Raw genomic sequence first — 26,308 nt, 5'->3', positions numbered from 1 at the left:
TGACGTAGTTTCGGTCTATGCCAATCATATTACGTGACCTGTAAGCGAAAGGCTAATATGGTCAGCTCGTTGGAAAGAAATGGTATCAGCACAACAAGACTGCAAGATACCAGCAAGCAGTGCAAAAACCCGACATGACTCGCGCATCTACAGGGACAGCAGCGCCAAGTCCTGTTGCAAATACGAATCCAATACACACTGAGCAATGGCTGCCAAACTATTTAACCCCCCCGCCGTCTATACTTCCTGCTGTCATTCCTTTTCTTCTTCTTCCTCCTCTCTTGCTATTCTGTCGGTCCATCTTCTAATCTTGAGTTTCTCTTCAGCCTATTAGATCAGAGTCTCTTACACGTCTACACGGAAACATGGCCACCAACACCATCTACTTCATCACTGGCGCCAACAGGGGCATCGGTCTGGGTCTCGTGAAATCACTCCTTGCCCGGTCTTATACTACTGTCATTGCTACCGTCCGCAACGAAGACGCTGTGAGGAGCCTGAATACTGAAACATCCACTGTCACTGTGGGAGAAAACAGTATCATCCATGTCTTAACCCTTGATTTCACCGCCGCCGTTGACCCTTCCACTATCCTCAACACTCTTACCACGAACGTGTCTGACATTTCTCACATCGACGTCCTGATTGCCAATGCTGGTTTTGCACCCTCCATGAGCCCCGCTCTAGCAACTACCGCCGAAGACCTGCGCCGCTCCTTCGAAACAAACACCATCGCTCCATTGCTTGTCTTCCAAGCCCTACACCCGCTGTTGATCAAATCTCCCACTGGTGCACCAAAGACAATCTTTATATCCTCCTCCGTCGGCTCCATCGGCGCTCAGGAGCAAATCCCTGGCGGAGCATACGGTGCATCCCGTGCGGCTGGAAACTGGCTCACCCGTGCCATCCACATGCAGCATGCGGCCGATAACTTGGTGGTCGTGGCTTTGCATCCGGGATGGGTGCAAACTAGAGCCGGCGAGTTCGTCGCTAAAGAGTGGAACTACGCCCCTGGTCCGCCGGTGACAGCCGAGGATAGTGTTAAGGGTATCTTGGAAGTTGTGGATAAGGCTACCAGAGACACTGTAGGTGGAAAGTTCATAACTCAGACAGGGCACGAATTGCCTTGGTGAGTCCACGATGTCCTTTGCAGATAGAGGATTATGCCTAGGTAATGATGTTTATCGTTATTTCCCGCTCATATCCTGTGAAATTTAATATATATAAACTGTTGCTATTGAATCGATGGGTCAATCTAGTTTAATCCCATTAGGCATCCATCTTCGGACTTTTCTAATATCATCTTGATAGCACTAGAGACTTCTCGTAAAGGGTTCCCATGCAATCGGACCCGACAATCCGGACCGGAAGAGTCTCCTGCCAGACCAATGATAATATGCTTCCTTCCATCCTTCCAGGACTATTTCTGCCCATGCCGAGGACTATATTTGAGTGTAATAGCTTTGATACCTGGCTGCACAGGACTCTTAATTGCACGGCGGAGTAGATGTGGGCCATTGGCTGACCAAGTACACACAGGATGTAAGGGGAGTTTGGCTATTTAGTGTTGAATTTCAAGAATGCTAGCAGGCCAATAGGTTAGCATGGGGGCAGGCAGCTACCTTCTAATATCCTTGCGACGTCTACTGACTCTCGACCTGGATAGCGTAACACACGAGCGACTGCTTCACCAGATTGTCACAGCGATATTATCAAGCTGAACCTTTTACTTTCCGAAGTGGGATATTCGGACGATGGCTACCCTCACGCAAGTGGACACTCAGCAGCATTGCCCAACTACGGTACTATCGACTCTGCAATGCCTCATGACGCAGAGAAGCGCCCTGAGGTACTTTCATACAGGTTGAAACACGCAATTGATAAAGGCATCATTAGCTCCGCGCATTATTGATTTGATCTGCGGACGATGTTCCAACAAAGGCACGACACCACCGCCGTACTTCTAGGATCGCTCATACTCACGCTGGGGCAGGATATAGTCTGTTCTCCTGGTCAGGATCTACTCTGTATACTAAATACAGCAAAACAGGCGATACAAGATGTACTACGCAACGATGCTCTCTAGGCCGCGCCGGAAAACATTCAGCATCTTTCCTACCTCACCTCGGTCATATATGAAGCCCCCCGGTTGTACCCTCCCGCAACAAGGACGATCAACCATCCCGTCACCGAGGTAATGAGCCTAGGTGATAGAATCACCGTTCACCCTGGTACGCTCGTGGGCTGGAGCGCTTACGGCGTGCACACAAACCCTGATATCTGGGTGTGATGCACTGCAATTTCGCCCTGAGCGTTGGGGGCCAAGTACACAAGACATTCGATCTACTTTACGCGTGTGCTGTACAAGGGGTCAGTATATTCCGTCTTCTATCCATTAGATAAAGTGCCTTGGTCAAACCATGGTCTTGATGGAAGTGAAGCTGGCGATATTTGAGATTGTCAGGAGGGTGAGGTGGAGTGTCGATCCGGCGCGGAGGTTTAATCTGGGATTCGTGAGTTGCTTCAGATGCGTATACCAATCGAGTGCCGATTGTTAGGGTATGGGTTTCATTCATGACTCCGCTGGGACTGAGAGTCTTTGTGCAGGAGTTGGAAAGTCCTGTAGGATAGCATAATACGATACTGTAGTCAATGCTATTCTCCTCGCAGAGCCGGATTTCATACTCGGACCCGAAGCCATTTCTATGAATCTACGTTAACTATGAAAGCTATAACCGAATTGCCGTAGGTTATATGTACTGCCCTGATTATATTCAACCTAAAGATTCGCCTTGCGCTGCGGTTTTCCCCCGACAGTATCCCTCAACACCCCCTCCAGCAAAGGCACCCAATCGCCCACATTTCTCTCCAGTTTCGCTGCAGCTCTCGCCATAATTCTCTGCTGATCCGCCTTCCACTGCTTTACGCTCAGCCCAACCCACTCTCCCAGCGCTCCCGCCGCCCGCTCCGTATTTTCTAATGGAAGTTGGTGTCCAGCACCATCGAAGACCACATCTCGCACGCGTCCATTGTCCTTCCCGCCACTGCCGCCGACACCGGTACCCGTACGCTCCAGTAGCTGCGTCCTGACAACGGGCGTTGAAATGGGGCTTTTGGAACCAAAGATGTAGAGGGTCGATGGGCGGAGGTGTGGGAGCATCCTCCATGCGATGACGGGCTCGGAGCGGTAGAAGGGGGCTACTGTATGCGCGGGACCGACAATGTCCGGATAGAAGAGTGGGTCATGTTTTTGCTGTTGCTGGCTTCGTATCGTTACCGGACCGGGGTTGATATTGCCCTCTCTGTTTAGTTGTAGAGGTCGATGACCAGATGGGTTGGGTCGGAGATAGTGCATCACCTCTTGGTGCTTGGAGCTTTTGAGCGTGACACGGCTGGAGTCAGAGCTGCCAATACTGGTTGCTTGTGCCGTAGAGTTTGTTCCTGGTGGTAATGTGCGATATCCATGCTCAATCCAGCGCTCGAGGACCCTAGGGTCCCACCTCTTGCATATTTTTCGGGCATGCGCGATGGCTTCCGCCTTTGACGGCCACGTATCGCGCCGTTTCAGTGAGAGGAGTGATAGCTGGGGGCCCTGCGCAGTGAAGATATCCTTCGCGATGACGGGCTCAATGAGAGATAGCGATGTGAATAGCCGCGGGTGCATGAGAGATAGAAGCACCCTGAAGAATGTTTCGTTAGCATCTGTCCTGCTTGCTGGCGCAAGGAAATAGTGACGTACAATTGGCCCGCACCCATGCTATGCCCTACACCAATAATAGGTTGTGGCATCTCGTCCCTGAATTGGTTGATCATGTACAACAGGTCACGGCTGTGGTCAAACCAAGATGCTGGGTGGTATTATATTAGCAGAGAGAAGCCGAGAATAGAAGTAAACGTACGACTGTCTCCGAGTAATTGCTCGTTATGCATGCCACTCTCGCCTAAGCCTGCTGTATCTGCGATCCATATTGCGCGAATGTGGAAGCCATTATCCTCGCTTTGCGTCAGTAAATCCTCCCACAAAGGCTCGTACAGCTCCTAGGTAATGTTGTCAGATAGGTCCACGCATAAACCTAGGCCTATACCTTTGGAAATCCACAGCCATGTGCTGCAACAATGGTGACGTCCCCTGGCCTGGGAGTTGGATTATTGATTGGGGTATATTCCTTCACGGCTAGCTTCGGTTGTGCCTCTGGCGTGACTGTGGCATTTGGGTACTCGCGAATATATTGTCCGTCAATGAGATATTTGGTCACCTTGAACGAGAAGGTTGAGGTTTCTTCCTCCATTTTTGCCTCTGTTCTTTCATATGTGGGCTTCTCAGATATTTAGAGACATCGGCAGCCCCTGTGCACAGCATGCTGACCGCCACCGAAGTCCAACGTTGACCGTAGTGTCTTGAGTGGAGATAGGTTGCAGATATGGTCCCGGGTGCTTAAGGAGGGGAGCTACTTTGCGTGTTTGCATGCTGCATCTGGATAGAGAGATGACTGTACAGGTATCCTGGCGCTTGATTACTCAATCTTTCATCAACAACGCCTCTGCTCCGAGTACAACAACCTGTGGATGTAATATCAAGCTCCGCCAGAGCTAGATATATTGTATGATTCATCTCGTGGAAAGTGGTTTTAGCGGGGTTCAAGTATCCTTTTAGTAATACTGATTATGTTGACCTGGTGAGGTCTTTTCTAATCACTGATTTTGGATTAGTGATGATCAAGATACGACACTATAATCTACCTTGTTCTCCTGTGGACTCGACGGATAGATGATATGATATCGGCTAACCTTCATAAACTGCAAACTAATCTAAATGCCATGACTTCGGGAGGAAAGGCAAGACCGAGACTCATCGTTCAGACGGTCCAGCTGAAGAGCCATCGATCCGACAAGAGAGAACTCGGTCTGGCTAGAGTCCCCAAAAGGTCGACGACTTAATCTACCTTGCGTGCATTCGGCCGAGAGTGCCCTCTTGGAGCGGTTCCTGCACAGCAATCATGGAGTCTCCGGGGCATGATGGATTGCAACCATCTAAAAGGCATGGATCCTTCGAGCAACGCAGCCTTCCAACTCCTCATTTTTCACTGAGTTTAGTTCATTCTTAGTCTTCACTTGTGGATGGCGTGGAGATACTCCGCAACGTCACTGTGAAGTATCCCATCAGCTACCAACTGGTCGGCCGACTCAACAATCCACGTCTGACAATTCCGCTGTAACAGCCTGACAGGAGCCGATTGAACTCTATCTTGCACGGGTCGCAAACTCTTCTCCGGGGCTTTTGTTTTCAAGAGACTTTGTTCAAGGGAACAAGCTGGTCGTTGACCCTGCTCAAAGACGGCAGTATCCTCCAAGACCATCTCATCCACATGCTCCTGACCCAACCATTGCAACGGCACTCGTTTCGTTGGGACATCATTGTCGCCCCCCGGTGTGATATTGTGTCCGCGCTTGATCTCGATCCAGAACCCAGTTAATGGATTGCCAGCAGCTTCGACGAGAACGCCAATGTTGGGGTCTTTGTTTGAGCGTACAAAGTAGGCCCAGTGGTCTGCAAATGGGGCACCGTTGTATACAAGCAGCTCGATCAAGAATGAGCCAGGAGGAGCAGTTACGGCGACAGTTGGTAGAGTAGGGATTGAGGATCGGGTAGCCACAGGCGGAGGCGGAGGTGGGGGTGGCTCACATGGAACCATGACGAATGCTTTGGATTTAATAGCAGAGCTGAGCTTTGGATTCTGGGGACTAATGTCAACGGGCTGAAGCTTTCATGGAAGTGAGAATCTCCAGGATCCGACTGTGCGTCAAAGTGGGGGAATTCGGGCGCCTATGGGCGGTTTAGGCGCCGACATACTGTTCAGCCTATCCCCTTGGAATATTTGAACTGTATCGCCTATCATCGGAATATCACTAAATATCACTAAATATCACTTGGAACTGCAACTGATTCCGTAGCAGTCACGCCAACATCAACCAAACCTCAGTTGAGATCTTCAGTTACTCGTCACGCCTGACACTGCAGTGACACACTCTGGTCTTGTAGGTTCTTGAAGCCGCTGAAGCAGTCCAAGAGGCCCGAGTGTAGGTTAAGATCACCTGGTCTGCATATTGTCCCACTTCCCGGAGACCGAATCGATGGGCCTATACCACAGTATGAGCAGATCCTGCCGGTAAACGTGCTAGTTCATCCAAAGGCTCCCATTGACCGGGGAACATTCAGTAAAGCGAACATCATGGATCAATCTTTGATCGACTTCATCCTTTTCAGAAGCATGAGGCCCCAGATGCAGGCTGTGGCACCGAAGCAACTCGGAGAGCGAATGCCGTCCGAAGACAGTTATCATTCGTCGCTGGGATTGCCCCGCTGCCAGAGATTTAGTCCGGCTGAATAAACCTTTTACAAGTAGCCTGCTTCTATATTAGCTTCGTCAGGAAACTAATTCAAGCGAGAAACCTACACGTCACGTCAAACATGGGCTAGCTCTTTGCATATTGTCGGAAAGAATGGAACACGAGGTGGCTCCTCCGATAAACCGCTCCGAGCTCAATAATGGAGTTGTTTCTTTGCCTTCAACTAGCCTCTGTCCCATCACCCCTAGATGAGCCATTAGGATGCGACATATCCTTGCGTGCGGCCGGTTTATTGTGATTACACAATTTCAGTGGGGACAGACCTGCTCAAAGTGATACATACATGTAACCTCGAAGTATAAAGCGGTATTGGCAACCGAGGACTGACCTTGCTCCCTTAACCAGCCACTAGTCGATGGTCATCGCCGAGTACAATGCGACACGGCTGACCATGTGCCCGAGACATATCCATAAACTGGTCCCCATTAGAGATGGTTACGACAGAGCAGCTGAACCTTGGTACGAACTTTGTTCTTTTATGGCACCTGGGACTTTTGAAGGTTGATATTGTCCATAACGTGCTCATTATACTCTGTCCGCGGTGAGCCGGTATTTCGGAAGCCTTGCCTATATATAGCGCTATGATAGAATTTCTCGCCAGAGACCAGGTACAGTATCTTTACGGTCACAGAAGGTTGGCAGTAGCGATACTCCGGTCCCAGTCATCTGGGTCAGGCAACTCGTGCAGTTGGCTACATAAAACCTCGCAACTCGAGCACTGCGCCGCTTCTAAAAACAAACGTGCTCACAAACACTAGTCACAGGACTCAGCTGTCAGCCTTCACCGGCTGTTGATTCAGATGACTAAAGTTTGAATCTTGTCGTTCAGCCTTTCGGACCTCAGCGGCTGATTGTTCCCTGTCAGGAAAGCCGGCAATATTAGCCTTCGCTAAGGGTTGGCCAAGACGAGCTTACCTATTATGAGAAGGTACACTGTGGGGGCTCGTATGTACCGGAGAATTGGTCCTCGTATTTCCCCAGCCCTGTCTGTAGGCGGGGGTAGCCATGTCTTAGCTAAATATAACGATCAGCACTAGTCTCGCTCGCCAGGATTCGAGCTCGCAAGGCCAGGAACTCAGATCTGGCGCAGTAGATTCAAATTAGTGTAACCACCGAGCAGGCTCGGGCCTCAATAGTTGATAGATGTAGATTCACTGTCTTCGCGTGTAATGATTACTGTACGGCCCCCCAATCTGCAAGCTCAGTTGTCACCCGTGCGCAGATACGGGGTACATCCAGGGCTGACTCCAGATCATACAACACTGGAAAGCCAAGAGCCAATCCTTTCTCGCAAATTTAACCCCCACTAGGGAAGCCCTATAGGGTTAGTTGGACATGTCTCTGATCCTTCGTACGTTGCATCATACATCGAGCTCAGCCTTCGCGATGTTGCTCGGAGTACAGATGCAACAGCCGGCTTCCTCGCAGCAAAGCCTGGATAGTGCACCAGAAAAGGGTATAAAGAGGACCATCGTCTTGCCCCAAGTCGAGGTCTTTTCTTCATCATCACAACCACACCCTCCAGTTCAAAAGCCTCAAGACAGCCGTCTCTCGCATCCACTACCACTCTCCATAAAGTCTAATCTTTAATTCACCACCAAACCTCTAAAATGAAGTTCATCATCTCCACCGCCCTCCTTGCCCTGGCCACTGCCACCAGCGCCGTCTCCATCCCACGCGCTGCTGCCGTCCGCACCGTCGTCTTCACCAACGAGTACAGCGGCCGCGGCCAGGCCGCCGACATCCCTACCACCGGTGTCGATGTCTCCGTGCCCGCCTCCTACCCTTTGCTCTATAACCCATTTCGCATTGATTCCGTTCAAATCACCGGGGGTGTTGTCTCCGGTGCCTACTGCAAGGTTCACGGAACCTCCACCGCCGGTCAGCCTGTCGTTGTTGCCGAAGTCAATGGCGAGAGGAACTACGCCAAGTTGAACCAGGATGTCCAGGTCCGGGGCCAGAGCTTGAAGATCAACTGCGTTTAGAATATCAACCGATAGCATGGGGGAAATGGAAGTATACAACTAGTTGCTTTATCAAGATGGCACCTTGCATTGTTCTGTTTGAGGAGGAAGCGGTTTTTTTTTCACCTGATTGTATCTAGAGTGTTGCGCCCTACGATCCTTAATACATTGCCGCTCTCATAGTCAACAAATTGATTCAATGAACTATATATGTATTCATCTGGTATGTCTAGTTTGGCACTTTGCGCGTAGGCCAGACTCGCCGGCGTAAATCTAACAGGATGCGTCAGACACCATGAGCTTAGTCTACAACAAATCTATCAGTCCTATCACCGCAATACTCACTCTTTCAAAGCAACCGGATCATCATTTTTGCCCGGCTGCGGTTGCTTCTGCCTCCTCTGTCTCAAGAGCCAAAGACCAAAGACTAGAAGTATAGCACCAACGGCAGCCCCAACCCCAATGCCAGCCTTAGCACCCGTACTCAGACCCAGGTTTTTACTCGAACAGCTGAGTTCGCGCGTTCCGTCATCCATTCCACCCGCAGTCCTTTCCAGTTGGTCTGCAAGCTTTCCGCAGTTGAGGGTACTCTCCGTGAGAACAATCATCGAGTCAAATTCCGTGAGGTTGGGAAATCGAAGACTACCGAAGCATCGACCGAGTCAGCGGAGTATGCTGCTACAGGAAGCTGAAAGGGTACACTACCTCTTGATAGGCCCAATGACCTGAATCTGCCCACAGGTCTCGAGCGGCGAGTTAAGCGTTAAGCCCGGTCGGGTAATGTAAATCACGAGCTCCAGGGATGTGGTGTTTAGCAGGAGCGGTAGCTCGACTCTAGTTAATCTATTAGATCCGGGATGAAATGCGATGGAAGAGAAACCCACTGCTCTATCTCGCCTGTGATGTGGACTTCACCGGCCTCCCTTAAAGCTGGTAATGCCACGTCCACTGGCTCTCTGACGCTCTTCATTGTGAGGCTCCCCACTCTCGATAGTTTAGGGGCGGAGAAGCTGTTCCAGGTATCATGGAAACAATGGTCAGTGCCCTCGCCTACAGGACTGATCGGAGCAGAAAGGAAGAGCTAACCCGAGAATGTTGTGCTCAATTTCGAACCGGTCGCTGACGGTTTCAAGAACAGGGAGTGAATAGCTGGCGGACCATCTCTCATCCGGCTCTGGGTCATTCCAATACAGTGCTGGTCGGGTGAGAGTTAAACTGCCATTGACATCCCGCAATGCTGGGAATGAAATGTGTCTTGTCCTTGCGTCAGTATAGTGCGGAACTCGAAAGGGTTCTGTCCGGGCACACACCTGGAAAGCACCGTAGTCAAAGAGATACTCCCCGCGGTTTGGAGAACTGGAAAGTCCAACGCTACGCCCGGACCATGCAGTGCCGTGTTCTCAAATGACATGGCAATGGCGCCGACACGGCGAAGGTTGGGGAAGGAGATGCGTTCCAGGAGCGGCCACCCGGTGATGTCAATCCGGCCTGCATATTCGAGATCAGGTAGCTCTATTGAGCGCAGGTGCTCATCTGAATTACTGATCTTAATGGTTTGAGAGATGTTGGTAATGTGACGAAAGGCGGATCCCTGCCTTTCGTTGAGCTGAAGTCTGACTGGCCCTACAAGCGTGGTGCAGTTTTGGTGACGTTACTGATTGCTTTCTCGTCGTTGAGCTCGAAGCTATAGGTCGCAGGGAAGCATTCTTGGGCCAAGCCTTACCGGATGAGCAGAGTCAGATCATCAGCTGCATGAGGATGAAGAGAGAACTCACCTGGAGCGAATATTGCCGCGCTGAGCGATAATAGAAGCCCGAATGGCTTCATCGCCTGTTCGTTCCTGACGCAGGAACAGAGCTCGGTCGGGTGAGAACCTTGATTCGAATTGAAAATGCCAGGGGTATTTATCACAATCTTTTCCCTGTTCGTGAAGCTCATCACTTGGGTTGCAATGCAGAACAGTTGCCAAGTTCACTACCAACCCTAGCGCGCCATCCAAAGCCAATCAATCCTCAACAGCATCGGGCAATGACTCGTGGAAACCCTGCTTGGAACGAAGTTGATTGGTACAAGCCAGTCCCTGCAAACTCAGCCCCGATCCGCGCGAAATGTTAACTGAATCGGTAAGGTTAGACCGTCTCCGACTCGATCCATCGCGACTATCTCCGTCGAACCATCTGCGGTCTTCAATGATACACGCCCATTGTGGGACTTGGACTTTTGCTTTGGATTTCATAATTACCATGCAATTGATATACCTTGTGCCTATTTACCCGCTGTAGAGCTTTTATATTGCGGGTACGCCTTGCAGCTCTTCGCATCCGCTATTATATATATTGTCACAACCGAGTCGGCCTCCAAACCCCGAAATGCATGCCAATTCCTCTAGTTAACTGGATTCCCAGCAGCAGGAGTCATGTACATGTCTCATCTTTTCATCGCTACAGATACATCAACTCTTTTCCCATCCCGCCAAAAGCCCTCGACAAGTGGCGGTCTCCCAGGCTGTCCATCTTTTGGCAGCTCGTTGAGGAACTTCCACCTCGTGGCCTCTTTATACCCCTGCTCCTTCCATTCACCTATATCAGCTGATGGATTATGATTCAGGAGTGGAAGAACGTCGAATAACGAAGGGTCATGTGCTAGACATATGAAAACCTCAGGCCTAGCGTCGAACTCCATCAATCCCCGGACACTGCTGTTCGCCGTTGCGGGATCAATATACACGGATTTGGTTGCAGCGCTCGCGGTGTAGTATGGCTGCGTTCTCTTCTCGTTTGGTTCAGCTGTACTTGGATGACGAGTCCCTAGCAGCTCGCACGGACAAGGGCTAGGATAGAAAGGATCTAAGCCAGTGATGGAGTCTGGTAGAGGAGTATACGGCGATGGCCTTAGACTTCCAGCGAAATGGCAGGAGTCGGCTCCCAGGAGAACAAATGTGGAAGGAGTGGTGCGAGCGAGGCCGCACATATGGCCGATGGCATGACCAGGGACGTCTAGGAGGTAGAATGAGCCGTCATCAAAGAGGTCGTGGGCTCGGAATTGGCCGATTTTGAGGGTATTTGAGAATGTGATTTCTCGCATCTCTCGATCACTGTAGTCGGTTTCAAGTAACGGGGAAACAGGATTGCTCGGGTACCCGGGAAGGAGATTGTCCTTGAAACCAGGGCCGACGATGAGGTTTACTTTGGAAGGAAATTGTGACATGTCTCCAATGTGGTCGAAATGCCAGTGGCTGAATAAGTCAGTCCACTGACCTTGCATTCGCTCGCGTGTGGCAGACATACCTCCAGATCACTGCATCGAGGCTGTCGAGCTCGATTCCGGCGGCAGTTAGTACTTCGTGGACCCCCATGTCGATTTTCAATCCCTTTACATTAACGCCCTTGGCGAACCTGTCGGTGGTAACGGGTGAATAGTTCCAGTAGTCCTTTCGCGCGCCTGCATCAAACAGCACCTTTCTTCCCATCTGGGGATGTGTGATGAGAAAGGCCATCGCAGGACAGTTCCATGCTTCGTGGCCTGGTATAACGGGATTGAGAAAGTTCTCAGCTCGCACATAGAGTTGCAACGTTGTGTCGAGTGCCTGCAAGGTTACTGTGCTGGTTGACTCTGGGATGTCCAATTGTGGTGGTGGTACAGGGCTAATGCCTGGCTCGATGCTGCCCATGATGCCACGGGGTCTCCTTTGGTTGCTTGTTGATTCTAGTTCCGAAGATATGTACAAGATACAACGGCGTTATGCAAAGCCTAGAGCGACTGTTGATGTTTCCCAGAGCATCGAGAGACAGGCACAGCGAGGACGACTCCAACAATCCGGCCTCGAAGGCTTATCAACGGCAGCAGCAACTGCTGGCGGGCTTCCAATTGGACGGTGATCCTTCCAGCGCCTCAAACCACAACTTCAGGGCTGATAAGATAGCAAATATCGATCGGCAGGCAGCCGATGTGCTTCATGAATCAGGAGTAGCCTCTCCTCGCGTTAATCGCTGTTAATGGATTGCAAAGCTATATTGCTGTGAGCCTGGAACCATCCTTATCCTCACTTGAGTCCCTCCCAATACCAAATATCGAATGTGCCCAGAATTTTATTTTTACTCTGTCAACCAAGTACAGTGCTAACCTGAACAAAATGGACGAGAAAGATCGTCCTTTATCGCCAACGAAAGTCTCCATTGACACCGGCGCCGGAGAGGTGCTCTCGATCGATGTTAAGTCCGACAGAGAGCTAACGAACAGGATTGACCTGCGGGTTATTCCTGTGCTCGGTCTCCTCTACCTGGTTTGTTTCTTAGACAGAACCAACATCGCCAATGCACGAATTGCAGGACTCGAAGAAGGGCTGAATATGCCACCCACGGGGTACAATACGTGCTTGTGGATCTTTTACATTCCTTTCGTGCTTTGTGAAGTTCCCAGCAACATGATCATGAGTCTCCCTTGGGTGCGCCCGAACCTTTGGCTGGGCGGGTTGACCTTCACACTTGGTACGTATTCTCAAAGGTTTGGAAAGAGTGTACTGACGGTGCTCGATAGGTATTCTAGCAATGTGTCAAGGCCTCACGCATAGCTACAACGGGCTTCTTGCGCTTCGCTTCCTAATGGGTATTGTTGAAACCGCCCTTCCGGCTGGTAGTGGGTTCATCATCGCGTCTTATTATCGCAAGAGCGAGGTTGCACTCCGCATGGCTGGCTTCTATGCGTTCGGACAGGCCGGAGCTTGCTTTAGTGGGGTATGTAACATCCGCTCCATTTTGCTGTTCGGTTAACTGATTTATTATAGCTACTTGCGTACGCGATCATGGACATGGACGGAACCGGCGGGTATGAGGGTTGGAGATGGTGAGTCGCACGACTACGGTAGAGACGATATACTGACGGTGATTAGGATCTTCATACTGGAAGGGTTGATCACGATCGCTTTCAGCATCATCGTATTCGTTGTCGTTCCAAACTTCCCAGCACAGGCTACCTGGCTGAAGGCCTCGGAGAGAGAAGCCCTCCTAGCGAGACTAGACGAGGATAAGGGGCCTGGACAGGGCGAGCCAGCGAAGAGGGACTGGATTGAGGCCGCATCTGACTGGAAGATTTGGATTATGTGAGTTATATATCGCGAACGGACACTTGAGCTTTGCTGACATTACCCTCCCAGGACACTACTCTTCTTTTGCGCAGACATGTCCGCCGGATCCCTCAGCTCCTTCAACCCAACCATTCTCAGCCAGCTCGGCTGGACAGCGCGCCGCGCTCAGGTCATGACAATCCCAATCTGGGTCGTTGGGACGTCCGTCGGTGTTGTCGCATGCCTCGCCGCAGGCAAGTTCGGCAACCGAACAGTCTTCATCATCCCTGCTATCATGATCTCTGTTGTCGGATGGGCGCTGCACTACTGCCAAGTCGATCCACCTGCCGTGCGATACTTTGCGCAATTTGCTATCTCCATCGGGACGTTGACTCAGATGCCGTTGTATGCGGGATTGCTGCTGGCCAATTTACGGGGGAAGGCGTCGTTGTCTCTTGGGTCCGGGATTCAGTTTGGGCTGGGGAACTGTGCAAACTTTGTGGCTTCGAATGTGTTTATTGATAAACAGAAGCCAACGTATCCCGTTGGGTTTGGTACGGGGTTGGGTATCACGGCTGCGGCGTTTCCGATTATGATGGGGGTTGTCGTTTGGTTTATGCGCCATAATAGGAACCTCGTCCGTGGTAACGGGCAGGTAGATGGGAAGGTGGGCTACAAGTATGTACTCTAGAGGTAGTAATCACGGTGTTTGTCAGTTATATACACCAATGAGGCTTTGTATCAATCCATTTCGTTAGCAAGGTTTATATCAGGAGTAATCGGTCTAACAGATATACGCTCGCTTACTTCTACGTATCGTTTAAGCTTGCATTGGACCCCCAAAGGCAATGATAAGAAGCTCAAGACAGATTGGAGCTAGACATGTGGTTGGCCAGTTGTAGGTATCAGTTGCTGGTGGTAGATAACGCTCCTCCTTACCCCAACTGCTCCTCCCCCGGATAGGTCCTACGTTTCTTCACAATGTCCTTCCTCAACCGACGGCATCCAGCTACTAGCCAATCCTTGGAGTTGGACTGATATCTGATGTTTGAGGCCCGGCAATCTGCCGACGGGTTGACCAGAATTGTTAGACTAGGGGCGCCTCTTGTATGGTAGGTCTATACTATGGACATATTCATGATACAAAAAAGGATAAAGAGGCCAGAGGTCGACCGTATCTTTTGAACTCAGTTCGCCTGCCCCATTATCTATTCTGTTGATACAAGTCCACATCTCATTTAACTGCTCCATGGCGGAGGTAAAGCCTACCAGCGGCGTGAAAGCCATCGAAGCTGATCGCACACCTACCGATAGTGTGCACGATGGCTCAATCACCGAAGAGAATGATTCAGCCCTTGGCCGCAGAGTAACCCGCAAGATCGACTTTCGTCTCGTTCCCATGCTCTGCGCTCTATACCTTACAGCGTATCTCGACCGCACAAACATCGGCAATGCTCGACTGCTCGGACTCGAAGATGAACTTGGAATGCCGTCCAACGGATACAATACGGCAGTTTGGGTTTTTTATCTCACGTTTGTCTTGATGGAAGTTCCCTCGAATCTACTCATGACGCATTCCAAGATTCCGCCGAACTACTGGTTAGGTGTATCGATGACCTTGCTGGGGATTGTGACTATGTGCCAGGGATTTGCAAAGAGTCCCGGTCCTTTGTACGCCTGCCGTGCTATTATGGGCGTTTTTGAAGGAAGTCTAGGTCCAGCAGCCGCTCTGATGATGGGTGCTTATTATCGGAAGCATGAATTTGCGATTCGGTATACATGCTTCACTACCAGTGCGCTTGTCGGCGCTTCATTTAGCAGCGTAAGTCTTCTGTTGTGTCTTCTTCATTATTTCTATACTAATTAAATCCAGTTTCTTGCATACGCCATCAACTTCATGGACGGCACCCAAGGCATCAGCTCCTGGCGGTGGATCTTCATCCTGGAAGGCCTCTTCAACATTGCCGTCGCTCTTTGCACATTCTTCGTCCTGCCGCGATTCCCCGCAGAATCGTCGTTTCTCACCTCAGCGGAGAAAGAGCATCTCCTGGACCGCTTGAATTCCGAGCGCGGTGACGAAGCCGAAGACCTGCAAGGCCAACCGTGGCGCAGCATCTTCTTCAACTGGCAGACCTGGATCAACATCATCGCGTATTTCGGAGCAGACATGTCCGCTGCTGCAATATCGCAGTTCTCACCAACGATTCTGAATCAGTTGGGGTGGACAGCGAACCAGGCCAACCTGAGGAATGTGCCGATTTGGCTGGTGGGAGCTGTGATTGCGCTTTCGACATCCCTCATTTCGGGCAAACTGCAGATACGGTTCCCCTTTATTATCGCTGCCGGGACTCTCTGTATGATAGGGTGGTCCATCCAACTTGCGCAGGCTGGAACCCCTGGCGTGCGATATTTCGCACTGTATTTCATCGCCACGGGCGGGTTTATCCAGATGCCGCTTCTCGTCTCGTGGCTATCGGCGAATACGGTCGGACGACCTCGGAAGGCCGTCGCGCATGCTTTGCAGATTGGATTTGGGAATAGTGCCAATTTCGTGTCTGCGAATGTGTTTATCAAGGAAGAGCGCCCGACCTATCCAACTGGGTTTACGGCGGGGTTAGCGGTTACGGTCATTGGGATGGTGGCGGCATGTGTGTTGGAGTTTACGCTTTGGAGGATGAATCGGGCGGCGGATGAGAGGGAGAAGAGGGGGGAGATTGAAACAAAGATGGTTGGCAAGGATGGTGTGAGGTTTCGGTTTACTTTGTAGGTGGTGATGTTTTAGCAAGTTTCTTGGTGATAGAATATAGCGATTGAGAACAAGAATTTAATCCTCCTGCTTTTCGCCACTTTTCGCTCTCTTAGCCCTCCATTTTGGTCCCATCTTGATCTCTACAAATATGACAGGCAGAAGCAGGGTACAGATACAGCCAAGAATAACATAAGTCCACCCGAACCCTAACCTTCGTGTTGCCCGATCAATAAAGGAAACAAGAATTGCAGCTAGCGAGCAGCGAACAAGGTTTGTCTGGATCAGTCAGTTAGTTAGGTCTTTAGAGAGAAGCATGGGGCACCCTCACACAAGCAATGACTCCAGAGCTTTGCGTCCGGACGATATCAATCATGAGTGTCATGGTTGCGTTGAGAATCGAGATCGAGGTATATCCAACTAGACCAAGTCAGCTGAGAAGCCACAAATGGGATATAGATAGTCGTACGTATAACCTGAAGTATCATCGGTACAGCAAGGTGTACTCTGCGTTGAAGGAGCCACCCCCAAGCCAGCACACAGCCGACCAACAGGAACAGAAGGATCGGGGTCATACGCAACCGAGCGTACTCAACTGGCACATCATGATCTCCTGTGGTACTTGGATGACCATCGTCGGCTCTAGACCTGTTCTCCTCGCATTTCTTTTTGATCCGCGCATAGTCCCGGTTGAGCAATTTCCCTGTGATCGTCGATCCTAATATCATACCACCCCCTCCAGCCAAATAACACAGGCCAATGGCGGTCTCGGACAAATCAGGATATATTTCGGCAAACGAGGAAGATATCGTGGTGGTTATTGTGTAGTTGACGGCATGGATGATCCCGGTGTAGGTGAGAGTCAAGGCGATATCGGGATACAGGAGCAGTCGGAAGGGGTTACTTCGGCCACGGGGCGTCGCTCGAGTGGCGTCAAGACGGTCGCAAGTGGAAATGCCTGGCAGATCTACCTGACTGTTCTTGCGATGCCTACCAACGACAGGGAAAAATGGCCGAGACAGTGGATTCTTCTTCGGCAGAATACTTCCATTTCCCACTATGGCCCTCAGCGTTTCCGGCAAACACGCAGCGATCAGCAGTAAACAGCAACCAGAGCAGATTACCAGAAACCAGAAAATACTCCTCCACCCCATATGGTCGGATAATGCACCCCCCAAGGCGGGCCCAATACAAGGCGCGAGCATCGGACCGAGATTGAACATGCCAAAATACCCTCCTCGCTCTTCAGCAGCCGCAATGTCTCCGATAACTCCAGCCCCAAGTGCAATTGTGCTTGCGCACCCGCCTGCCTGGAAAGCTCGGAGGAGCAGGAGAAGCCAGTATGCTGAGGGCGGACACAACGCCAGCCCAATACACGACGCTGTCAAAATAGACAGACACACAAGGTACAATGGTCTTCGGCCCCATTTATCCGCCAATGGGCCCCAAAGCATAGGCCCGACGCCTTGGAAAATGAGGTATATCGTGACAGTCAGGTTCATGTCCTCAACGGAGCGGTTGAACACGGCTGTTAGTGTCGGGATCGCGGGGAAGTAGATGTTTGCTGGCAATGGGCTGAAGAGCCCTGCGCAGGCGACGAGCGTGACTAGAATCCATTTCTCTTTGCGTGTGTAAATGCTGTATGGGGGTGGTGTTGTTGCCGGTGATGGTGGTGCATCTGTCGTGGCTATCACAGCCGAGTCGACGTCTTCTTCCCCCATGACTTTCGCAACAAAATTTCTCGAGTCAGCTTGAATGAGGAAGATAGCTTGGGCAGTTTGTTATCATGACTAGCGTGAGGGGTTGGAGTATAGCGGCTTGTCTGTTGGAGAAACCTGCTTATCTTTCTTGGCTACGAGACATGTTGGAGGCCATCGGCACAACATCCGACGGTGGGATCTGCCTTTGAGATAGTAGATTACCAGAATTGATGCCATTGGCAGAGAGTCTTGATACATTGATACACCTGCTTGATGCACAAGACTAGAGAGCTAAGAGTTATGCAACCACGCTAGGAGCCTTAGGAACGCTATCAAATATTGTAGACACTGGGGTCTTTGCATCAAGGCTGTCAGTATTGTGTTCCACAAGACAATAGAAGCGGTCCTCAGCGGCCTGCAAGTCCTTCTCCAAATCATGCCACCACAGTAAAGGAAGACGTCGGTTGGCATCGTCAGTGAGTTTCTGCAGGTCGCTGCCAAACTCTGGATGAACGAGGAAATAGGCCTGCATGACCTCGTGGCTCTGCTGTACCACCGCCTGGGCCCGTGGCCGACGAATGTGGTCGTAAACCTCAAACGCAATTTGCAACTGGACAGGGCACTGCACGAGGCTCAGCAACCGGGACAGAACGAGTGCATCCTCCAGTCCTTGTCCCGCACCCGCAGCCTGGCTAGGGCTTGACGCATGTGCTGCATCACCGAGAAGGCATATTCGGCCATTGAAGTATGTGGGGGTGTCGGGATGGTGGAATAATGGCCATCTGATGGGTTTCGCATCCTATGCCCAGGTCAGTAGATGCGCAATTCATACACAGCCTTGGGGCATGCACACACCTTTAAGATTGCCAGCAGCCGATTGTCAAACCCTTCGAAGTCAGCAAGCATCTGTTCATAAGGCACTGCGCTGGCTGCCTGCTCCCCTGACCACTGGCCTGGGTCGCGAATAAACGCCACCAAATTCACTTCTTTCCCCTGAGAGATAGGATAGGTAGCAAGGCCGTTCCCTTTGTTCATATACCACTTAGCATCCGCAGCGTAGTCACCCAGGATGTCCTTCGCAGTCTCCATAGACACGATATGTCGGTAGACGTAGGTATTTGCATACTTCGCTTTGACCTCCTCCTGGTAGCTGGATCCTAGGACAATCTGCCTCGACAGTCCCTTAATCCCATCACATCCTATGACCGCATCCACAATCTCAGTCTGTCCGTCTGTAAACTGAAGAGCGACCTTCTCATATCCGTCTGCCTGTCGAGTCTCAATGCTCGAAACCCTCTTGTTGAATAGTACTGTTCCATCCGGTATCAAAGCCTTCATGACCTCCAGCAAGTCCTTCCGGTGCGCACTACTCCGATAGAAATCCGGATGTGACACCGACCCCCCAAACCACCCGCTACTCACCCCAAACCCTTCCCCCGCTGAGAGAATCTCGAATTGCTCGTTGTTACGGCTCGGGGTTGTGTTTCCCACTTTGATTACGTCGTACATGGCAGCGAACTTCTCATCCATGAGTTGCATAGCCTTCAATGCGTTCGGACCGAGGCCGATGCCAGCGCCTATAGCGTCGAATTGGGGGGCGGACTCGTAAATGGTGCAAGGAATATTGCGTTTCAGAAGGCCAATGGCGAGGGCGAGGCCGCCAATTCCGGCACCGATTATGGCTATCGAGCAGGGTGTAGGAGGTTCCATGGCGGTCATTGTGGTAGTCTTGGGCTGCGGCCTGCGACGATAGTTAGTGTGCAAATGCACCAAATCGGTCTTCTAAGGGCAATATAAAATATCAGCCGATCGTTGATGAGTTACTGGATCCTAGAAATTATTCAATTCTGGGCCCTGATAAGAATCTTCCGGTCGGTTACATGCAGCCGAAGGGCCTTGCCGCGAAATCAGCTCTACCTAACCACTACTCACTTTGACCTTTCGTCTTCACGCAACTACCGTTGATCGTACGATTTGACTACATATCTATCCATCCATCACACTCTGCCTTGACCGTGCGATGTCTTCCGACGCCATAACCCGTGTGACGATGATCAAAATCCCCTCGCAAGATCACATTCCGATTGCATTGGAGGGGTTCAGGGTCTTTGCCCAAAGCCAAAAAAAGGTATCGCATTGAATGCAGCCAATCTCGTCTCTGGCTTACTCTTACATTCGTGGTAGGACGGCACCCCTTACATATTATCGATGGAAGCTGGACGAGCAGAAGGACCAGTACGCGACCAGGGGTACACCTTCGTAACCAAATCAGTTTTCAAGAACTTGGAGGATATGCGATATTATGAGACAGACTGTCCGGCACATAACACATACAGGTTGTTCTTAAAGGAGAATGCAGTGGTTGATGGCCTCTTGACGGTGCACTTTACCGCGCAGGCCAGCTTTAATTTTATATAGCGTTAACTGCCATAATAAACATCTACCCTAATGCTTCTCGAGTAAAGACCCCCATCCCTCAATCTGATCCATGATCCCATTTGCGCGATAGGCATGCCACACCGTCGCCGTATTGATAGCAATAACTGGCTTCCCCAGCTCAACCTCCATCTCAGCAGCTGCCTTCCCAGCCAGCAGATTCGTCCCGGCCTGGAGCAAAAGCTCTACATCAGGCCCATCCACCTTACGAAAAGCATCCTTGATCTCTTCCGCCGTAACCTCGGAAATACTCGTCGCAGAAGCACACTTCATCCCATGGATCGCCACAACCTCGCACCCAATCTCCGTGAAGAAATCCACAACCTGCTGGTCGCCCACCGGCTGATACGGCGTAATAATGCCAACCTTCTTCACCTTGTACGTATCAATCACGGCTTTACAGGCCGCAGCCCCAGAGGTAACCCCCAACCCGCCCGAGAGCTCGCCCATGAACTCGACGAATTTGGCGGCGCCGTCGCTGCCGCCCCAGAAGGTTTCGGCAGACATGCCCATGACCAGGTAGTCGACTTTTGCGTGGCAGACGCTCTGCACGGCGGTTTTGATTTGCGTTCGGAGGTCTTCGAGGAAGGAGACCATTGTTTCGCTCGAGCTGAGGTCGGGGTTTGTGACGAAGATGCGGCCGCTGTGCCAGGAGACGCCTAGATTCTATGTTAGTACGGCGGTATAGCTACATCGGCGCAGAAGCAGTAGGCACATGTACCTGGTACTAGCATGCGGTTGAATTCAGCTTCTACGCTGGTGTTTGTGGAGGGCAGGATGAGCCCGAACTGGGCGCGGTTCGCGAGGTGTCCGACCATAATGTTGTTCCAGTTGATGTTCAGAGTATAGAAAGGCAACCGGGTAGAGAGAAGAATAATAGCGACTCTCCACGCAAGTTGGAGGTATGAGGCTGTTGTTATTATTTGAGCCCTCCAAAGCTACTCCAAATAGATCGGCAATCTGTATCCGACGGCTGAGCTCTATATTTTCTTTGAGGTCTTCAAACCTCGGACAGTATCAAATCATACGATGTGCTACCTTTCTATGGGACTGGCTTATCAAAAATAGAGGGTGTATTTGTATTTGTATTATGAACTAGACGATCTCTAAATCCCTAGGTGTTGTGATAGATCGAACGACCCATGGAGGAGGTTAAACTGTTCTAGTGTGATAGCTTCCATCGGCACGTTGCCAACCTCAAGCTGCAAATGACTTCCTCCTGGGGTTATATCCTCCGTTATTGCATGATTGACAGGCGTACCGTTTCGCGACAATGTCGCGAGATCTACAACAATCGCTCCCCATGCCCTCATCGATCCTGGCACACTCGCGCTTCGTAAGTGCTTCGCAACCAATTCCTGCAGTTTGTCTAGTAAATCTTGAGACTCATTCGACGCTTCCAGCACAGTGCTTCGAGTCCGACAGTATATGTCTAACGACAGAACCAGAGCAGCGTTCATGGTATAGAATGTGTCCCACCAGGTGAATGGATTAAACATGCCGATGCTGCCTAGCCTCTGCATGATGTCTCCCAGCGTCTGGCCTGCTTTGATGCATGTCTCAGATACCGTGCGAAGAGGTGCCGGGATATCCTCTTCATTCGGACTGCAAAGGGAGGTTGCCCTGTAGAGGAGCGCAGACTTGGACACGAGCAGAACGATGTAGCTGCACTGGGCATGAAGAAGGAGCACTGGCCGTCGAGACGATGGAGGGAGGGAGTCGGTTGCTTCAAGCCGCAAATGTGCTGGGAGAGACTCTTTCCAGCGGGTAAGGTCTCGAATGATGGCGGAGACCGGAGAGAGTGGACGGGTATAAGAATCTTCCGCAACTTTCGCAGTGCTGACTGCCTTGCAAGCAGATCCCAGCAAGACAATCAGCTGCTGCCAGTGTTTCAGGTAACCCTGCGGATAGTGTCCGGCACATCCCACAATCCGCTCGTTTGGATAGCCGGCTGAGGTGAGAGTGTCGCTGATTCCACTCGGACGATCGTACGACGAGACCTGCATCTTCTCAAACGCATATAATGTCCACCACAGCTGCTTGCGGAATTCCCGTTGAAACGGCGTTTGGGCGTGCTTGATGTCGTCGCGGTGGAGGCCCATTGCGATGGCAACATGCAGCGCTGCACCAGTCAAATTCCAACATGCGTCTCTATGGTTGTTGTTGTGAAGGTGCAGCGCTGCTAGGAGAAGCGCCTGTACTGTCTGGATATTCGTGGTGAAGAGAACTGTAGGAATCAATGCCTGCACCTGCGCCCACCATTCCCGCTCCATATTCTCTGGGATCGATATTGGTGTGACATGCTGGCTAAGAATGAACACGCAGAATAGGCTACACAGCCAGACCGGGTTTCTTGAGGGTACAGAGCTGCTCCAGTTCTCATAGCTTTCTCGGAATGTCGCTTCGTGAAGAACAGGGAAGTCGGGATGGATAATGTCAAAGTAGGTGTCTACAAGGGAGTTGAGGAGGGTTCCACCTTGATCACCTAGGGTTGACAACACGCTTCTGTAGTCTGCCAACGTAGAGCTAGCGATCTGACTGCCGGGCAAACCAGAAGACTGGGTCTGTGGTCTAAATGCTGTGACATCCGCTGCGTTCTGACCGAAGGTTGCAAACTCTCTGGACGTATAACTCCCCATCAACAGCCTGAGTTTGTTGTGGAAGACAAAAGAGCTGGATGGCCCAATGTACTGCACATGCCCTTGCTGGTCTGGTAGTAGAGAGGCAGCAAGCTCCTGGTCCTTCGCCACAGCGCCGTTGTCTTTCGTCTTGCCCGATACACCCCGTTGACTGACCCCAGGTAATGGAATGCCCAGCGACTTGCCCAAGTGTTGAAGCTCGTCATTACTAGAGAGGTCGGCCTCGGGAATCAGCCCTTTGACCAACGATTCGAGCAGATCGAGCCGACTGCGGAGATCCTCGTCGTGCACGTAGCCGTGCTGCTTGCGAGGCTGGGTGGTACTACACACAATGCCATTGAGCTCACAATATCGACACTGCGACCGGTCCAGCAGGCGATCACACTTCTGCTTGCGAGACTTGCACTTGTCGCAGCTGATTTCGGTGCGTTTCCGCTTGTCGGGTGGGACGCGGCGGCTGTTGTGCTCCATGTTGTCGACAGGTGATTGATCGGGTGGATATCCTATGATCTGAATATGTCTTCTCTCTTATCTTTTCCTGAATCCTTCGCTTCTTACTACCGTCGGCTATGTGCCGCAGCCTTATCATCGCCCTAACCCCCCGCATGGTAGCTACCTTATCGCTCCAGCGCTACTCCAACAAATCCTCTCCAATTTCTCGACCAAAGCGAAAGATAACACGACCCTATCCATCTAGTCTGGACTAATACCTGCCAAGGACAATGCCTTCACAAATCGAACATGCCGCATCTGCCTCGTATGCTCGCTCGGGCTTCTCGAACCGCATGGGATGGGGGAAACGACCAGCTCTCCTCCTAGTTGACGTATGCAAGGCATACTGGTCGACGGATTCACCGTTATCATTATTGGGAAATCCTCCAGCGGTGGAAGCTCCAGATGTAATGCGTCGATTACTAGCCTCGGCACGGGCGGGCAACGTACCTGTCGTCTGGAGCAAAGTCGAGTATTCAAAGCCAGACATGGCAGACGCGGGCTTGTTCTGGCTGAAATCCAAGACCCTTGATGTTTGGAAGAAGGGCGACATAAGGGGGTTTGACGGGTGGCTGCAAGGGCTAGAGCCAGCGGAGGGAGATGTTGTCATTTCGAAGAAATATGCCAGTAGTTTCTTTGCGACGACGCTGGCGACGGAGTTACAGGTACGCTGTCCCCAGATATCTCTTAGATATCTTGTTTACACGTGGTAATTCCAGACATTGAATGTTGATACGCTGGTCATCTGCGGAGTGAGCACATCCGGGTGCGTTAGGGCGACTACGCTTGATGCGATGCAGTGTGGATTCAGGCCGATGGTATGTCATTCTTACATCACGCAGGATGTACATTTTCAATCTTCTAACGCTTTATATTTATAGGTTGTTGGTACAGCATGTGGCGACAGGAGTCCGGAGATTCAAAACGCAAACCTGTTCGATTTGGATGCCAAATACGCCGATGTGGTAGCCGAGGAAGAGGCCGTAAGCCATTTGAAAGCTGGATGGGGTTCTCACTAATATGTTCGGGCCTGGTCATGGCTACTGAGACAGGGTTATCTCTTGCAGACGTCACTGACAACCATGGTGGATTATAATCAGTACAGTGTCTGAAGATATGATACAAATAAAGAAACATGGAATATTACCTGTCACCTTGAATACGGAGGCAATTCGACATCTCCATTCACCTCTTGGGCACGCTGCTTATCCTCCAACTCCCTTTGCTTCTCCGTCCCCCTGTTCCAGACCCAGATCACAAACAGTATCAACCCGATGCCTCCGAGGCCAGCCCCAACACCGATTCCCGCTTTCGCACCCGCAACAAGACCCGCCGACGGTTCGTCATCTGCATAACACGAGAACTTCCGTTCGCCGTTCATGACGACTCCGGTGGTTTTGTCTAGGTCTCTCGCGAGGCCGGGGCAGTCGAACGGACCGTCCATCATGATATAGATGTCGCCGAAGCCCGTCAGGTTAGGAAAGCGAACACTGTGTGGGGTGTGGAATGTTAGAGAGACAGCCGCCAGGAGGGTTCGAGAGTGAAGTACTAAAGATGTAGAGAGGACCACACGTACTCGTCAGCGCCATTGATGTAGATACCGCCTGCACTCTCAATCGGGAGGTTCAAGCTAAATGGCGTCTCACTGGAGATCCAAAGCCTCTGATCCGCCTCTCTTAGAGACGGCATGTGGAACCTGATTGCTCCATTAGCCGTCCAATTTTTGCAGAAACTCTCATGGCTGCCGATCGAATACTCACCCCGCTAGGTTGCCGTCTATGACCATCGTTGAGGCACCCTCCAAAGCCGGAAAGCTGATATTCAGGGGCTCTCCCCCAGCAAACAGGATTTTGAAGTCCGGCTCACTTTGATCATCAGGAGTCATAACGCGTGCGAGTTTAGGTGCATGGATACTGGATGTCGCCACGACGATTAGCCTCTTGCACTAACACCAAGCTTGGAGACAAACCTCGCGATGTTTCCCACTGCGCGGAAACCGCCATCTACTCGTTCAAGGGTGGGAAGTGAATAGCTCACGGAGGGCTTGCTAGCAATGTCACCTCGGCTGCAGTGTTGAGTTTGACATAACTCAAGATCCCCATCGACTTCTCGTAGGCTAGGAAACTGCACGCTATTCTTTTCGTCAATCACCACATTCTGTTCACAGGCAGGCCACAGACCCCGTCCAATTGCCCGTCAATTCTATCCTGACCGCGCTTTGCAGAGAGTCAAACATCACATCTGCCTCTGACGCCTCGAAGTCAACCGATAGCACACCAACATCCTGGAGTTTAGGCATAGAAAGGCGTCGCAAGGAGGCCGGACCGCCAAAGAAAGAACCCAGGTGCTCGAGGTCCGGAAATTCCAAGGATTGAGCTATGCCGTAGGGATATGCGTGAGAGGGTTCCCATGATGCTAGTGATATTCCCGAGAACGACATCGTTGCTGAATGTCGCGTTGATGGTCACGTCCCCGACTAAGATAGAGCAGTCTTGTGCCAACGCGCTCAGAGACTCCTCATCTCTTATCACATAGTGATTATCCTCGGTGACCACGCAGACTTGCGCAAGACCTGAACTGTCTGTTAGTGCTGAGAAGAAGAAAAAGGGTCAAGCGGCGCTAAGCACGAAGAAAACGGACCTGGGATCGCAAGCCGGGCCAGCAACGGCAGCACAGGCCAAAGCCCTAGCCACTTCATGTTTGCAACTGTAACTTCACCCAAGCCGTGACAGCGCGTCCGTGTTGATCAAGTTCTAAAAACAAACGAAGAGCCTCCGGTTGCCCTGCGGGAAGGATCGGGTTTAAAAGAAAACCATGGGGAAATGAGGTTGTATCGCCAAGGGGGCTACCATCAGCCACTG

The 26,308-nt window shown here is 51.2% G+C and overlaps 14 protein-coding genes across 14 annotated transcripts; 5 read left to right on the top strand and 9 right to left on the bottom strand.

Annotated features, from left to right (window-relative positions):
• Positions 1-129: 129 nt before the first annotated feature.
• Positions 130-1,234, top strand: BJY04DRAFT_188556 (SDR family oxidoreductase). Its single transcript, XM_073711245.1, has one exon. The coding sequence runs from the start codon at positions 366-368 to the stop codon at positions 1,131-1,133; it is 768 nt and encodes a 255-aa protein (XP_073571482.1). The 5' UTR covers positions 130-365; the 3' UTR covers positions 1,134-1,234.
• A 1,545-nt stretch (positions 1,235-2,779) lies between these two features.
• On the bottom strand, positions 2,780-4,289 carry BJY04DRAFT_218108 (alpha/beta-hydrolase; the record flags this gene model as incomplete). Its single annotated transcript, XM_073716241.1, has 4 exons — positions 2,780-3,680; positions 3,740-3,848; positions 3,900-4,038; positions 4,086-4,289. 4 exons carry the CDS (start codon positions 4,287-4,289, stop codon positions 2,780-2,782), a joined length of 1,353 nt encoding a protein of 450 aa, XP_073571481.1.
• A 467-nt stretch (positions 4,290-4,756) lies between these two features.
• BJY04DRAFT_188554 (uncharacterized protein) lies at positions 4,757-5,757 on the bottom strand. The gene has a single exon (XM_073711244.1). The coding sequence runs from the start codon at positions 5,691-5,693 to the stop codon at positions 5,109-5,111; it is 585 nt and encodes a 194-aa protein (XP_073571480.1). The 5' UTR covers positions 5,694-5,757; the 3' UTR covers positions 4,757-5,108.
• Positions 5,758-8,018: 2,261 nt separating this feature from the next.
• BJY04DRAFT_218106 (uncharacterized protein) lies at positions 8,019-8,393 on the top strand (the record flags this gene model as incomplete). Its single annotated transcript, XM_073716240.1, has 1 exon — positions 8,019-8,393. The coding sequence occupies one exon, from the start codon at positions 8,019-8,021 to the stop codon at positions 8,391-8,393; it is 375 nt and encodes a 124-aa protein (XP_073571479.1).
• Positions 8,394-10,667: 2,274 nt separating this feature from the next.
• BJY04DRAFT_227743 (MBL fold metallo-hydrolase) lies at positions 10,668-12,042 on the bottom strand (the record flags this gene model as incomplete). Its single annotated transcript, XM_073718698.1, has 2 exons — positions 10,668-11,607; positions 11,660-12,042. 2 exons carry the CDS (start codon positions 12,040-12,042, stop codon positions 10,800-10,802), a joined length of 1,191 nt encoding a protein of 396 aa, XP_073571478.1. The 3' UTR covers positions 10,668-10,799.
• Positions 12,043-12,504: 462 nt separating this feature from the next.
• BJY04DRAFT_218104 (MFS general substrate transporter) lies at positions 12,505-14,125 on the top strand (the record flags this gene model as incomplete). Its single annotated transcript, XM_073716239.1, has 5 exons — positions 12,505-12,859; positions 12,909-13,105; positions 13,156-13,214; positions 13,261-13,470; positions 13,525-14,125. 5 exons carry the CDS (start codon positions 12,505-12,507, stop codon positions 14,123-14,125), a joined length of 1,422 nt encoding a protein of 473 aa, XP_073571477.1.
• A 510-nt stretch (positions 14,126-14,635) lies between these two features.
• BJY04DRAFT_227740 (major facilitator superfamily domain-containing protein) lies at positions 14,636-16,252 on the top strand. Its single transcript, XM_073718697.1, has 2 exons — positions 14,636-15,256; positions 15,308-16,252. The coding sequence occupies exons 1-2, from the start codon at positions 14,684-14,686 to the stop codon at positions 16,199-16,201; spliced, it is 1,467 nt and encodes a 488-aa protein (XP_073571476.1). The 5' UTR covers positions 14,636-14,683; the 3' UTR covers positions 16,202-16,252.
• Positions 16,253-16,258: 6 nt separating this feature from the next.
• On the bottom strand, positions 16,259-17,901 carry BJY04DRAFT_218102 (MFS transporter; the record flags this gene model as incomplete). The annotated part of the gene is made up of 3 exons (XM_073716238.1): positions 16,259-16,459; positions 16,512-16,600; positions 16,650-17,901. The coding sequence occupies 3 exons, from the start codon at positions 17,899-17,901 to the stop codon at positions 16,259-16,261; spliced, it is 1,542 nt and encodes a 513-aa protein (XP_073571475.1).
• Positions 17,902-18,178: 277 nt separating this feature from the next.
• Positions 18,179-19,599, bottom strand: BJY04DRAFT_207432 (uncharacterized protein; the record flags this gene model as incomplete). The annotated part of the gene is made up of 2 exons (XM_073713858.1): positions 18,179-18,679; positions 18,736-19,599. The coding sequence occupies 2 exons, from the start codon at positions 19,597-19,599 to the stop codon at positions 18,179-18,181; spliced, it is 1,365 nt and encodes a 454-aa protein (XP_073571474.1).
• Positions 19,600-20,325: 726 nt separating this feature from the next.
• On the bottom strand, positions 20,326-21,134 carry BJY04DRAFT_218100 (maleate cis-trans isomerase family protein; the record flags this gene model as incomplete). The annotated part of the gene is made up of 2 exons (XM_073716237.1): positions 20,326-20,975; positions 21,038-21,134. 2 exons carry the CDS (start codon positions 21,132-21,134, stop codon positions 20,326-20,328), a joined length of 747 nt encoding a protein of 248 aa, XP_073571473.1.
• Positions 21,135-21,422: 288 nt separating this feature from the next.
• BJY04DRAFT_218099 (transcription factor domain-containing protein) lies at positions 21,423-23,426 on the bottom strand (the record flags this gene model as incomplete). The annotated part of the gene is made up of 1 exon (XM_073716236.1): positions 21,423-23,426. One exon carries the CDS (start codon positions 23,424-23,426, stop codon positions 21,423-21,425), a length of 2,004 nt encoding a protein of 667 aa, XP_073571472.1.
• Positions 23,427-23,677: 251 nt separating this feature from the next.
• On the top strand, positions 23,678-24,466 carry BJY04DRAFT_218098 (Isochorismatase-like protein; the record flags this gene model as incomplete). Its single annotated transcript, XM_073716235.1, has 3 exons — positions 23,678-24,112; positions 24,167-24,265; positions 24,329-24,466. 3 exons carry the CDS (start codon positions 23,678-23,680, stop codon positions 24,464-24,466), a joined length of 672 nt encoding a protein of 223 aa, XP_073571471.1.
• On the bottom strand, positions 24,292-25,362 carry BJY04DRAFT_188551 (uncharacterized protein). Its single transcript, XM_073711243.1, has 4 exons — positions 25,208-25,362; positions 25,024-25,143; positions 24,595-24,937; positions 24,292-24,520 (listed from the first exon to the last, which is right to left on the bottom strand). Exons 1-3 carry the CDS (start codon positions 25,330-25,332, stop codon positions 24,598-24,600), a joined length of 585 nt encoding a protein of 194 aa, XP_073571470.1. The 5' UTR covers positions 25,333-25,362; the 3' UTR covers positions 24,292-24,520; positions 24,595-24,597.
• A 201-nt stretch (positions 25,363-25,563) lies between these two features.
• On the bottom strand, positions 25,564-26,186 carry BJY04DRAFT_56203 (uncharacterized protein). The gene is made up of 2 exons (XM_073720644.1): positions 26,088-26,186; positions 25,564-26,019 (listed from the first exon to the last, which is right to left on the bottom strand). Exons 1-2 carry the CDS (start codon positions 26,143-26,145, stop codon positions 25,739-25,741), a joined length of 339 nt encoding a protein of 112 aa, XP_073571469.1. The 5' UTR covers positions 26,146-26,186; the 3' UTR covers positions 25,564-25,738.
• Positions 26,187-26,308: the final 122 nt, after the last annotated feature.

This window comes from Aspergillus karnatakaensis (genome assembly GCF_047715665.1).
Source record: "Aspergillus karnatakaensis strain CBS 102800 unplaced genomic scaffold BJY04scaffold_23, whole genome shotgun sequence".
Taxonomy (NCBI): domain Eukaryota; kingdom Fungi; phylum Ascomycota; class Eurotiomycetes; order Eurotiales; family Aspergillaceae; genus Aspergillus; species Aspergillus karnatakaensis.
The sequence above is the reverse complement of the archived record's forward strand: the minus strand, read 5'-3'. Positions and strand labels throughout refer to the sequence as shown.